This window comes from Thamnophis sirtalis, unplaced genomic scaffold, assembly GCF_051295495.1.
Source record: "Thamnophis sirtalis isolate CommonGarterSnake01/CBP01778 unplaced genomic scaffold, rThaSir2_p1.2 scaffold_1, whole genome shotgun sequence".
Taxonomy (NCBI): domain Eukaryota; kingdom Metazoa; phylum Chordata; class Lepidosauria; order Squamata; family Natricidae; genus Thamnophis; species Thamnophis sirtalis.
The window spans coordinates 25604290-25617221 of NW_028261381.1; the positions used below are offsets into that span (position 1 = coordinate 25604290).

General features: G+C 38.9%; 1 protein-coding gene across 5 annotated transcripts in view; it reads right to left on the bottom strand.

Annotated features, from left to right (window-relative positions):
• Positions 1 to 2613: 2613 nt before the first annotated feature.
• The window catches only part of CERS6 (ceramide synthase 6), a 92167-nt gene continuing 81848 nt past the window's right edge, over positions 2614 to 12932 (bottom strand). Inside the window, exons 9-11 of one of the 5 annotated variants that reach the window (XM_087709458.1) lie at positions 12670 to 12826; positions 11452 to 11475; positions 2614 to 8189 (exon numbers count right to left, since the gene is read on the bottom strand). In XM_087709458.1, coding sequence (XP_087565584.1) covers positions 8040 to 8189; positions 11452 to 11475; positions 12670 to 12826 — 331 coding nt within the window. In that variant the 3' untranslated portion in view covers positions 2614 to 8039. Of the gene's footprint in view, positions 8190 to 10976; positions 11768 to 12669; positions 12827 to 12932 lie in introns of those variants that run through there. The other 4 variants (XR_015695952.1, XM_087709466.1, XM_087709449.1 and 1 more) reach the window with 4 other exon arrangements.

Below are 12932 nucleotides of genomic sequence, written 5' to 3' on the forward strand. Positions count from 1 at the left end.
GAAGGTTGCTGCAAAATCCCCATTCCCTCCCAATCAGCTGGGACTCTGGAGGTAGAGAATAGATGGGGGAGGGGCCAGTCAGAGGTGATATTTACCAGTTCTCTGAACTACTCAAACTTTCCGCTACTGGTTCTCAAGAACTGGTCAGAACTTGCTGAATACCACCTGTGTTGTATACTGCTCAAAATCTTTATGGAGCTGGGTGGCCTTCTAAATTTGACAGACAAATGAACAAGACACATTGGTTCAAGAACAATAATTTAACATTGTTTGAAGCAGGACAGGTTTTTGTTATTTTATGTGGTTAAAAATTATGATTTAGTGTGATATGTAAAGCCATGCAGCCTGAAACAAACTCCATTGTGTTGAATGTTGAGAAAAGAACATGATTTGATGTTTGCAGCATAACAGATGTCTGAATCCAAACAGGCTAAACTACTATTTCCAGGTAGTCCAATTTGTACTAAACATATTCAGTAGCTGTGGAATATTAAACCGAAAACAAAAATAGAGGAAGGATGAGGAACACTGCTTCTATCTCTTGAGGCTGAATGGTTCCTTAGTTCCCCAAGTAACAGATCTGCTCAGGGTGTTGGTACAATATATTTTAAAACAGATCCATCTTGTACATTCTAGGCAAAGAGTGTTGTTCTTTTAGTTTCACCTGAATACATGGGGATACAGGTGAGCGGATAATGTTCTCCAGCCCCTGAAAGTGAGATATAACTCATTGGCAGTGGCGTGATTCAATTTTTTTTACTACCAGTTCCATGGGCGTGGCTTGGTGGGTGTGACAGGGGAAGCATACTGCAAAATACCCATTTCCTCCCGATCAACTGGGACTCAGGAGGCAGAGAATAGATGGGGGCAGGGCCAGTCAGAGGTAGTATTTACTGGTTTTCCAAACTACTGAAAAATTTCCACTACTGGTTCGCCAGAACTGGTCAGAACCTGCTGAATATCACCTCTGCCCATTGGCCTGGAAACAAATACCTCTCTTAATACCATTTAAGAGTAGTGTGGTACTGTTAGGTCTCACGGTACCTAACTCTGGTCTCAGGAAAATAAATGTGTTGAGAAATTGCACAAATCAAAGAAAGGACACCTCTAGGTGCTCTAACCTATCTTACTATATTTGAAATTATTAAACAAAGAAGCAACAACAAGAATCCATCCTTATCTTTATTTTCAGAAATGCCTTTCGTCATTTTTAGAAGATGAAGAAGGGTGGCAGTGATGCCTCATTTGGAAGGGATTGAAGGGAAATACTGTATATTCTTGAAGGGACTCCTGAGTGCTGGACACAGTGATGGACTTAAGTTATGAAGACAGGAAGGCAGTCTCTACTGTCAAACTGACTCCAACAAAGAGTTATTGGGATACTTTCAGTTGGGTTTCTACACCAAGCAGGAAATTCAATCAAAAACAAAGGATGAAATTTAAGGAAATCTACACCAAGAGTCCTTAGTGGCTTTTTCTATACATTCTTTAGTGGATTTTTCTATACAGTTCAAAAGGTCTTGGGAAATGGGAGCAGCCAATTTATTTTTTGCCTTCATAGAATCACTGAATTATCCTTCTAGTATTAACTCTCCCACTAAGAAAGCCTTATTTTGAGGGAATGGTATGACTCAAGACATCCAGATTTTGCAAAAGTGATTTTGATCCAAGATTAAAACATGTCCTTAGTACTGACAATGGTGCCTGTTCAATACTAAGAAAATCCTCTGCTCACTAAAATAATGCCCAGGATTTGCCTCTTGAGATGATTTTAATAAACTACCCTTTCTGAATATCTATCTCACTGATGGGAGGATCTTCCATTTGGGCAAGTAGAAATTTCCACTGATTCCTCAGTTCAAAATCTGTTTCAGAGGCATAATTGCTTTTGGGGACAGCAGCAAATGGTGACGCATCACTTTAGGAAAGTGCTGGATCAGATAGTTTTTTCAGACAGGATATGGCTTGTATCCAATGTAAATAGGAACTAATATCAGCAACACTGGAAGTTTTAAAGAAGAAATTGGCTAACCATTTGTTTGAAGTAATGTAGGGTTTCCTGCCTAAGCAGGGGGTTGGACTAGAAGACCTCCAAGGTCACTTCCAAGTCTGTTATTCTCTTCTCTTCTTATGGAAAAGACATTTCCATACTGAAATTCTCTGTTTTTATGTGAACTTTGCTTTGCCCAAAGAGTTACAGTATTCCATTTCTAGCCTGACTTTCAATCAAGGAACATCAAGATGGTAGGAGCAGCAAGGTCCATGCAGCTTTCTTCCAGCACTATCCAAAGCTCCTTATTGTGAGTTGTGTACAACTATGTTCCTGGTGCCTGAGGTCAGTTTATTGAACATATGCAAATGTTTCCTTATACTACTGGAAGGTAAATGATTTTCGTGTGTGATGCTCAATTATAATGTGCTTTAAGCTAATCATTATGGCTTGGCATGAAGTGGGAGTCCAGCTCTCGCGGTTTATGCAACAAGTAATAGCTTAGTGTGTGATCTATGAATCCAACCCCTGGTCCATCTGCTTAGAGGACTTCAGCCTAGGTTCAGGCCTTAGGTTTCTCTCCGCAGTCATTTAATGAGAAAGAAGACAAGTGAAAATAAAAGTCCTAATGCTTAGTGTTTATTATGAAAGTGTTTTCAAATCTAAATTCACAATATTGATTGATTGATTCCAAGAATTTCAGAAGAATGGTTATTTTTATATTTACGACAAAAAAGGAGAAAGAAGCAAAATCCAAGGCTACACACATTGTTCTCTTTTTGACCATGGAATATGCCAGTTAAGTTCTGATAGTTCTAGGAATTTCTCAGACTCTTCGATTGTCTTGAAATCTCAGCGGGGGAAATTACCACTTTTGGTCCTGAGCTGACCAACTGAATATGGCACAAAAAGGATGTTCCCTTTTGCGGTAGGTTGCACTTTCCATGCACACCTGTTGTGCCCCCCCCCCACCTCCACCGTATCAGATTTGCTTGAATCAAACTTCGTTTTGATCTGATTGTCATTAACCTCTGATTAGGATCACCTTATTGTAGCACTAATGGGCAAGGCTAAAGCGAAGGTCGAAATAAATACTACCAACATGAAAACAAAGGGAAGCCATTTCCCAAGTATGCAAAGCTGAGCCAGGCACTTAATTTTCATTTCAGTTAAAAACATGCTGCGATGGAACCTACACCAAGAAAGCTTCTCCAAAACCTCAAAGACAATTCCGAAAGAGAGAAACTAAAGCTGGGCAGTTTAGCAGCAGCATCCCATGTATCCAAGGAAGACTCTTGTAGTAGAATAAGAGCCCTTTTGATTGTTTTTTTATTTCCAGATGGCTGGATTTGGAATATTTTGGTCATTCCCACAGCAGCATACAGAACTTTTAATTTATGAGAATCCAGGAATACAAAGAACATAGCAAACAATAATGAAATAATTATTAATAACAAGAGAGAAGAAACTATTCCATCTGCTTCTTACAGAAAAACAAAGTTTATGTTATGGTGAATATGTGTACATATGTGTGTGTGTGTATGTGTGCTTGCACACACACACACCTGCACACACACACACCTATTAATCTGTGATGAGAAGAATGCACATTAATAGACCTAAATGCCAACTTTTGGCATGTATTGTTAAAGTGATGACAGGCTGTCTAATTGACCTGCACCATCAGCATACTGTGTAACGTATATCTTTTTATATAGTGTGTAAGACAAGCTAAAGAAACCGGCATTCAGTTAGATAATAATTTGCCCATCATTTATGGGAAACTATAGCATTCATGAGCACACAACCACGCTCAATTCCAGCTGTGGAATAACTGGAATCAAAGCATAGCTTCATAGGCCATCAGTCTGAAGAAGGCCCTCTAGGATCCCAGAAATGTATTGGATCATGTGTGAAAACGGATAGTTAATCTCCTGGTCTAATAATCCCAACTCGAGTTTTTATTCTGCTAGAAGATGAAAGAGACCTACCTCCATTTGTCAGATACAAGGAAGAAACCCGCTTCAGCATGTGACAGGAGTAGGGAGGAAAACACATGTTAATGCTTCTCAGAAGAATGGCTCCTAGCTAGATGTCATTAGCGACTAATATCTAATATTTTCTCCTTAAACAAAATGAGGAATGTGTATTTTTTTGTGTGGAATGTGCAAGGAAGAGAGAGGAAGTGAATTCTGGGATGTATGCACCTTTCCCTCCATTGTACATAAATTTTCAGTATGAACTAGTGCATGTGATTAAGCTCCAATTAATGGTACTATTTAAAAACAGTAGAAATTGGGGATATAAGAGAGGAAAGGAGTAAGTTGTCTGTGTAAGGGCTGAATTACAAGATGAGTGCAAAGATAAAGTCACCCAGACCTCTATGTTGGATCTTAGGTAAACCAATCCTATAGGAAATGGCAACCTGCATCAAAGAGGCAATGAATGAGAAAGTTACTTGAACCAACTCAAAAATGACAACAGATATGTGTATAATTTCTTTTTGGCATTTTTAATCTGGCACTCTACAGTTTGGATTGAAACTGCAGGTAAGGCGTCACACTTCCAACTTAACTGGATGTACACCAAAGAGACGTTCGCCTTTCAGATGTGTAGCCAATATTTTCTTTTCTTTCTTTCTTTTTAAAAAAACACACTGTTACTTATTTTAGTGTGTTCCATTGTTATTTGATAACAGAATAAATGTACACAATTATAGATCTTACTTCACTACTCCAGGGCTGGCTACTAAAACATTCAGTCAATCTAAAGGCTACTAACTCCCAGAGAGTTTTCTTCCATTTTTTTTCCTATTCTACACACTCCAGCCACTGCATTTCTTACTCTAGTGCAAAAAGGGACCAAACAGCTTTTACAAATAAGACCTTTTAAACTTGGGTTGTTTTTTTTTAAATAAAGAAGCTACATGAAAAAATATTGTTAGCGGCAAAGGAATACCAGGTGGATTCTAGGAATTCTTCCTGGGAATAATTCCTTATTTTGACTTGGGCTCTTTGCAGGCACAATCATAGGAGAACATTGAACTTATATACTTGTGAACACTATCCCCATTTTCTTACAAGCCCTAGAGTGCAAGAAGGGGCATCTTTCCAGTGGAGTCTTCATGGCATTGAGAGAGACCAATTTTCCTGTGACTTAACATTGTTTACTTATATTTTATAGCCTTAACACTCTACTATCTAACACTTTTTTAGTCCGTGAGGTGCCAACTAGTGAAGTCGGAGCCTCTTTCTTTTATTTATGTAATTGCAATGTTTATATGGACATGGGATTAAACAGGCCAACCCTCTGAATTAGTGTTCACTTTCAATACTAACTACCGTAACTGAAAGAACATCAAACGCATATTTATTTTGATAATCTAACTTTATCACGACTCAGGTTCTATTCTTGGTGCGACCCTTGTAATCTATCTGCTCAAAAGTCTTCAGCCTAGCATCAAAGAGTTGAGCTTGAGTCAAAGGGTGACAGCTTTGGAATGACAATATATAAATAAAAATAGAAACTCTGGGACCAATTAAGTTTTAACGGATGTCCGGGAGGGTATTAATACTAATTCACAACTCCTGTTAATTTCCCCTTTCTTAAATTCTTGAGGACAGGGCTATTGATGGGTTACGTAGAAAACATAAGGGAATGTTTTCAATATTTACATTTCAAGAGATTTTTGGCCACACAAGTAACTGTTTTTTTGTTTTAGTTTTTTGCCAATGTATTTGAACAGAATAGTCAAGTGACCAGAGTCCATCTTAAGACTTAAAATACCTTGGGGCCTGTGCAACAAATCAAAACATCTGGAAGATTGGGGACCAGCATACCTACAACTGTTGGGAATACCAACCGGGTTGGTTTCAGAAACAGTCATATGAACACTTTCTTCATATAAATGGTAATCAATAAATTATTTTGTCTTCTTTTTCCCTCCAAAGCTCTTCCCATATAATAAAGTCAGGTAAAATACTATTCAACTTTTCTCAAGTTATAGATATGCAGCAGCAAAAAACTAAACAAACAAAAAGATAAAACAGACCACCTTCCCAAACTGGCTTACAATTCATTTCTGGCTCGTTTAAATCAAAAGCAAGTGCCTCTTAAGCAGGAGGTTTTTGGTAAGATAATACCCATTCAAATGAGCCACTCGTCTTGCCACACCAACAGTAAATGTAAAAAAATTGGGCATTTTACTGTGATGCATCAAAACTAGCACTATGGATAATTCAGCCTCTCCTCTACATCATGCCTCTAGAGCCCACATTATTTCTAGAAAGACATTCTTTCCAGTTGCTGTTCTTTCCTTTGTGCTAGATCTTTCAATGCTAACTTTGGCGCAGGTGGCTTTGGGCCAAGCTAAATGTATATCTTCTAAAATAGTTTTGAAAAAGCATCAATGTGAAATTCATACCATTTGTTCCAGATGTGACCTGTGCAACTAACTGGCAAAGCAGATTCTGCACTCTTACTCACAATAGCCCACAAGCCGCTCCACCAAAAAAGGCTACTGAGATGGTTGGCGCTATCTTTGATTGACAAACTACTGTAAGTCCTGGTGGAGCTGAAACTAGGTATCTACAAACTTTGTGTGGAAGCCCTATTTGTGAGTGCATTTCTACTTAGAAAAGAAACCCCTCTCCCCATTTCCCTGACTATCAAGGTCTCTAACCCTAAGGTATTTTTTTTCCTATAATACAGCTATGAAGATAATTGAGGGGGACTGCTCTCCCTTCTGCAACATAAAAAGCTCCAGAAGAGCCTGGTTTCACTCTCTTGCAAAGGTGAGTTTGTGTTAAAAAAAATATCACAGGAATGCATGTGAGATACAATCCTCCTGATTTATCTACAGTGGTACTGCTTCTACCTGTGCCATGTATGGGTAGTTTTCACTTCAGCTAAATAAATATATAAATAAAGGTAAAGCTGGGAAAGGAGTGACAGTCTCCCAGCCAACTCTGGGCTGACTGGAAGGACTAGCAACAAAAGAACTGATTGGTAATTGATTGAATCATCCCAGCTCAGGTTGTGGCTGATACGCAGGACAAGGCAATGGAATGGTTTCATCAGACTCCACACAGCATTTTTGAACATCTGGAAGGGCTACCAAAGGAAGGAAATGAATATTGTAAATAATAAGAAAGTAAAAGCAAGAAATAAATATTATAATTATTATAAGCTGGTGCTTATAATACCAGTTCGATTGCACATGCTTGAAAAATGGATCCAAACAGAAAATTTGAGGTAATCTGCAAGATAGGAACCTATGTTGAAGATAAGTTAGTTCATTTAGCTGGAAGCCAAAACAAATTTGCCACTAAGGGTTAAATCAATTAAAAATGTGTTCTTATAGCACGCATAGTGAACGAAAATGAATGGTCAAACTGACTCTGTTACATAAAACTATCAAGATAACATTTTGAAATGGAAGAGGAATTAACAATTGTGATTGTACCAGCAAGTTCTAAAGTCAGCATCTTTCATCAAAAAGAAACTTCCCTCTCATTTAAAAAAAAATATCTAGAAAGAATCACAAACTTGTGTGATTTTGCAATAAGTGAAATCTTAGCAGGCAACTACAATATCAGAATACTGGCTAGAGAAACCAAGCACAACCCTCCCGCCCCCATCTTTAACCTGGCAATCTTTAATCCTAATGAAGTCCAAAAGAGAATCTTAAGGAAGTTTTCTTTTTCATTTGGAAGTCATCTCAAAGTAAGATATAAAGTAAATAATACTCAAAAACTACTGAAGAAAATACTGCTCCCATCTGGTCAGAGAGATATATAGATAGATACAGCATGCCTACATACAGAAAATCATGTGGCGCTGTCATTTACAAACAGGAAATAAAGCAGTGTGGTATTAGAAGCTTTAAATATTCCAAGTGTGTGTAGATATTTTTTCTGAGATTTAAACCCCCCTACACAGAAAAAAGAAGGAAAGAAGAACAAAGAGAGAGAAAAAAATCAACTCCTGCATTCACAACTTATTTGTTTTCTGTAGCAAACAGTTCACGTAGCAGTGTATACTCCAAGGATTAATATTCCTCTGCAGAATTGCTACCAGTGAGATACCCGTTTGTTCCGTTTGTCCCATTGATGGTAGCTGAGCTATGGGAGGTCTTTGACTGAAGAGTAGAGGTTTCCTCATCTGAACTGGACTCCACATCACTTCGGTCATCTTTTGCCTGCAAAAGGTGTAAGAAAAGGGGAAGTGGAGAGAAACCTTATTGGTATCAGTGGCATAAGAGAAAGGAGATCAGCTCTCTGTTCTGTTGTTTATTTACTTGTTATATTGCCAACTATCAGGAGTTTATGGCAGTTTCTCTGCCGCCATTCAAAAGTTGGGAAACCAACCGGCTTCCAGTTACATCTTAGCTATTTGCTTCTAAAGTGCTAAACCAGAGAAATTGAAGGAAAATTGCATCAAACTAGTAGGTACTGGGTGAGGACCAGGTTCTGGGATTTGTGGTAGAAAGAACACTTAATTGAGAAGAGCTTAATCCTTTCCCCTGTTCCTGCTACTTTACCTTCTACATCTGATCAGTTCAGGCTTTTCTCTCTCCCAGCCCATCTTATATCTGGTACTATAGCTCGGCTGGGAGGAAAAAGAGCAGTTTATAGAGTTCAAGGAGAAGTTAGAGAGCAGACTGATTCATTTGTTAGACTTGAGAATTAGGTTAGACTCGACCACCGGGTTTTGCAGTATTGCATATACGCCCAGTGGGACAGACAAAAACAAACAAACAAACAAACAAACAAAGAAAAGTGGCTGGATACCTCTAGTTTCATCCTTTCTCCCTTATGCTGTCTCCTAACCTCACCTTTTTAACTTCTATAGTGCAGTCCGTCCTTCCTCCCTCCCTCCTTCCCTCCCTCCCACAATGTCTCCCAGAATCTCTTCACGATATACTTGTCTCAACTTCTGTTGCATCTAAAGTAAGCTTTACCATTACTTTATTCCTGATATCACTCTGCATGTCCCTTGTCAATAAAGCTAATGCAGTCTGACACCCGCTTTGAGGAAGGCATGGCAGATAATCAGTAAATCTGATCCATGGATCGACAGCTTAAGCTTTCAATTTTTCTCCCTCTCCATATAGAGAGAGGAAGAGCAATAAAGGCATGTTATCACTTCTTGTACAACTACACTAGTTTACAGTATTGAAAGCTTATACCAGATATTCGTCTTGCAGTTGTTATTGCTTATGCCACTAGATTTGCCAAAATAGCTGTAAGAGATCTCAGCTGATAATTTTGATTACACTTTCTTTGTCTAGAGTTTCCATAGGTAAATACATTTTTGGGGGACAAACCAAGCATTTAATTGGTAATATCCCTAGTAAAGATATCAACAGTAAAAGAACAGTTTGGGTGTTGCAGAAAAGTTGGCCTCAATAAACAACAAACAACATAGGAAGCTTCTATGGGCATCACCAGTCATGGCTTCAAACTGGATTATGAAAACCAAAAAAACCCCCAACAACAACAAACCACTTGCTATCGTAGTAAAGGAGGAAAAAAACACCAGGATTTGGGATTCCAGAAAGCATGCAATCGTGCTTTTGACTGATCAGAAGAGAGATCAGAACTGGAAGCCATGTCTGCAGTGGCAGTCAAGATAAGCAGGAGAGGGTATGTGCCAAGAAGCAGCAGCAAAGAAAGTATTGCAGTTGAGAAGGGCATGAACACCAAGCCATTGATGTAAAATGGGCAATTTGTAATCCAACCATGTGGCTCTCAAATTCTTATTTTTAGGGTAGTTCTCAGAGCTACCTCTAATCTTGACCTTGAATGGTGCACTCTCCCCAAATTAGTAGTTGCCTGCCATATTGAGGTAGGAAATATGAAGACCGCATTTTAAGAGCTTATATAATCTTAACTTAGTTAGTCAGAGAAAACACATTGTAGAAAAATGGGGAGAAATCTGTAAAATTCCAGCCCCAACTGTATTCTTAATACCGTTCTGTTTACTCTGCCTCTCAGCTCTTCCCCAAGCCCCACTACCAAAAGGCTCCCTACTCATGCATCAATGAGAGCTCAATATACTATGAAGTAATGCACTATATAATAAAATCCCTGATCATGAATTGCATTTGGCATAACAGCAGGCAGTAAATTTTGAGCAGCAGAAAAAAACTAACTGCTAAACAGAAAAAGGAGCCTCAGAAAAAGGCCAAGCAGTATCAAAAGTGACAAAGAGATGGAGGGTTGAGTGAAGCTGCAAAGGTGTGAATTTGATGCATATAATGAATTTTAGTACTGCATAAGAAAGGAACACTAGCATCTAAAGCAGTGTTGGCGAATCTTTTCGGCACCAAGTGCTGAAATGGGAGCATGCGCGGGTGAGCGCTGGAAACCGGAAAAGCAGCTCCATGGCACGGATGTGCAAGAGTGCTGGAAACGGGAAGAGCAGTTCTGGAATCGGAAAAGCTGACCTTCCGGTTTCTGGCTTGTGCATATGCGCAGGTCACCTGGTCTTCTGGCAAGCATGTGTGCACAAAGATAAGCTGGCTGGCACACATGTGCGCACCGGAAACTGGAAACTCAGCTTCCCAGCAGGCATATGTGCACCAGAGAGCTGCTTTTCTGGTTTCCAACTTTCCCGCACTCACAAAGCTACGTGCCAAACCCCAGAAGAGTAACAGGCAAAGGCTGGCATGCCCAGAGAGATAGCTCTGCGTGCCACTTCTGGCACATGTGCCATAGGTTCGCCATCACAGATCTAAAGCCTCTGAAGTCTTGCTGGATGTGCATAGGGCACCTTTTATTACATGGCCAAATAGTAGATTGTTTAGGTTATGTATATTGAATTCAAATGTAGGAGGTAAGCCACTGACAAAGCAGCAATAAAATTCCCTGCCGGTTACTGTTCTTATGCTCACCAGACCAAAGGAAATAAATAGCCCTATCTAGTAACATTCCATAAAATGTTCACATGGGTTTGTGGGCCATTGCAAATACTTTTAATGGTCCCTCCGGTAAGTTAATGGCAGGATAGAAATAATAAGCTCAGCTGGAGCCAACTCCAGAAAAAAATCCCTCTTTTTCATCTTTAAATGCTTCCATCCTGAAAAGCTCCTTAGAACAGGAGGTCAAGAGAAGAAGAGTCAAATAGCTTTACATTTTTTCTGTCTAGGAATATGCTAAATAATGGTTGACTTTAGCATGATGTCAGGCTCATTCAACAAGCCAGTTGGTCCATTCATGTCGCGTCCAATGGATCAATGCTCAGTTGATTTGAAAAAAAAAAAAAGCAGACCCTGCCCTTGTGGAAAAACACTAAGGAAGAAAACAAAAACAATTTGCTGGCTGTAGAGCTGCAAAGAGCATGCAAAGTGAGTAGTCAGCTGAACAATTAAAGGACACAGAAAAGAAAGGAGAGAAGAGGCAAGCCCATAGAAAGAGAGAGAGATACTGTACTGTGTTCTTCCTACCAGAGAAACTTACATGCAAAGGATTCCACTTCCCAGCCTTCAGAGACAGCAAAAACGAAATTATGAAGAAGGTTTAGAAAGCACGTGCAGTTTTCCCATGAAACAAGAGGCTGCCTACCACAACATCCATGAAATACCTTCCAGTATGCGGCTCAGTCTGGAAGGCACAGAAACCGTACAGAACTCCAGCCATCAGTCTAAAGATGAGATGTCTGGGTAGATTTCTGGTTTCAGATTCTGCAACTAGATTCTCAGGACTATTTTGCATACTGCCTTTTTAATGTTATTGATTTGTTTGGTTTTATGTATTAAGTTTTCCACACGTATTGCTTTTTTAAAAAAAATAGAAAAAGACAACACATAAAAATCAATGCATGTTTGTAACTGCACAAGTGCTTTCAGAAAGAATTGAAAATACCCCAGACAAATGTACACATGCACAGGTAGAGAGATTTCTTCTAATCCTAAGAAACAGACCTGGTGATGAACTAAGCACAAAATTAAAACAACAACCCCTCAAACCAGAATAATATATTCAATCTAATACTCAAATAATAAATACATATTCAGATGGTCAAAAATAAATATTTCAGACTCACGGTGGCTAAACCACATGCAAATGTTTGCTTAGCCAGGGTTCATTGAATAAACCACAGTTGGCTGAGTTAGCACAACAGTTTAAACTACTTCCAGAAAACAAGGCTGAAGAGAAGCGCAATAGGCTGTTTCACCTTCTACTGCAATTGGGCAGTTTGAAGGAGCAGTTCAAAACAATCTTTCACCTGGAAACTAGAATTTAGTTCAGGAAACAGGTAGATAAATAGGGGGGAAAATACAGACAACTTAAAATACAAGAATACATGGCTCATTTGAGTTTCCTTATGTATAGAGCTCAAAGCTCAGCCTTTGAACATTTCAGAGAGTGGGATATCCACCTACAGATTCTATTCTGAGGTAAAACAGTCCTGGGTAATTATTTAGAGAAGCACAGTTTACTAGCTGTGTTAGTTGAATTCATATAATGTACCAAGATATAAATATAACAAGAACTGAGCTTATGTTTATCGGAAGAATATGTTTATTTTGAGTCTCTTTAGCAGCATATTTAAAGTCAGAAATCCTAACAGACTTCCACTGCCGAAAAAGTCAATAAAGCATGCAAGAATATTCACAGGAAAACTAGATGATTAAAAGACATCAAGAAAAAAAAACCCATCGCCATTGATCTTACCTTGCCTTTCAAAATAGCTTTATAGGCTGCCTTTATTATTAAATAGGACCAAAAGCAGTGGAGAATTTGAAGTATCAAAAGTAAAATGACAAAGATTGATAAGCCGGGAAAACCACCAACAATTTCAGGCAGTTCGAAGAATACGGTATTCAGTATCCTGAAAGAAATGGGGAAGAGTGAGATGCACAGTCAGGAGAAATAGATCATTTACCATCTATCACAGACATAATTAGCAGTCAAGCAGGTAGCAAGGGAGATTTCAC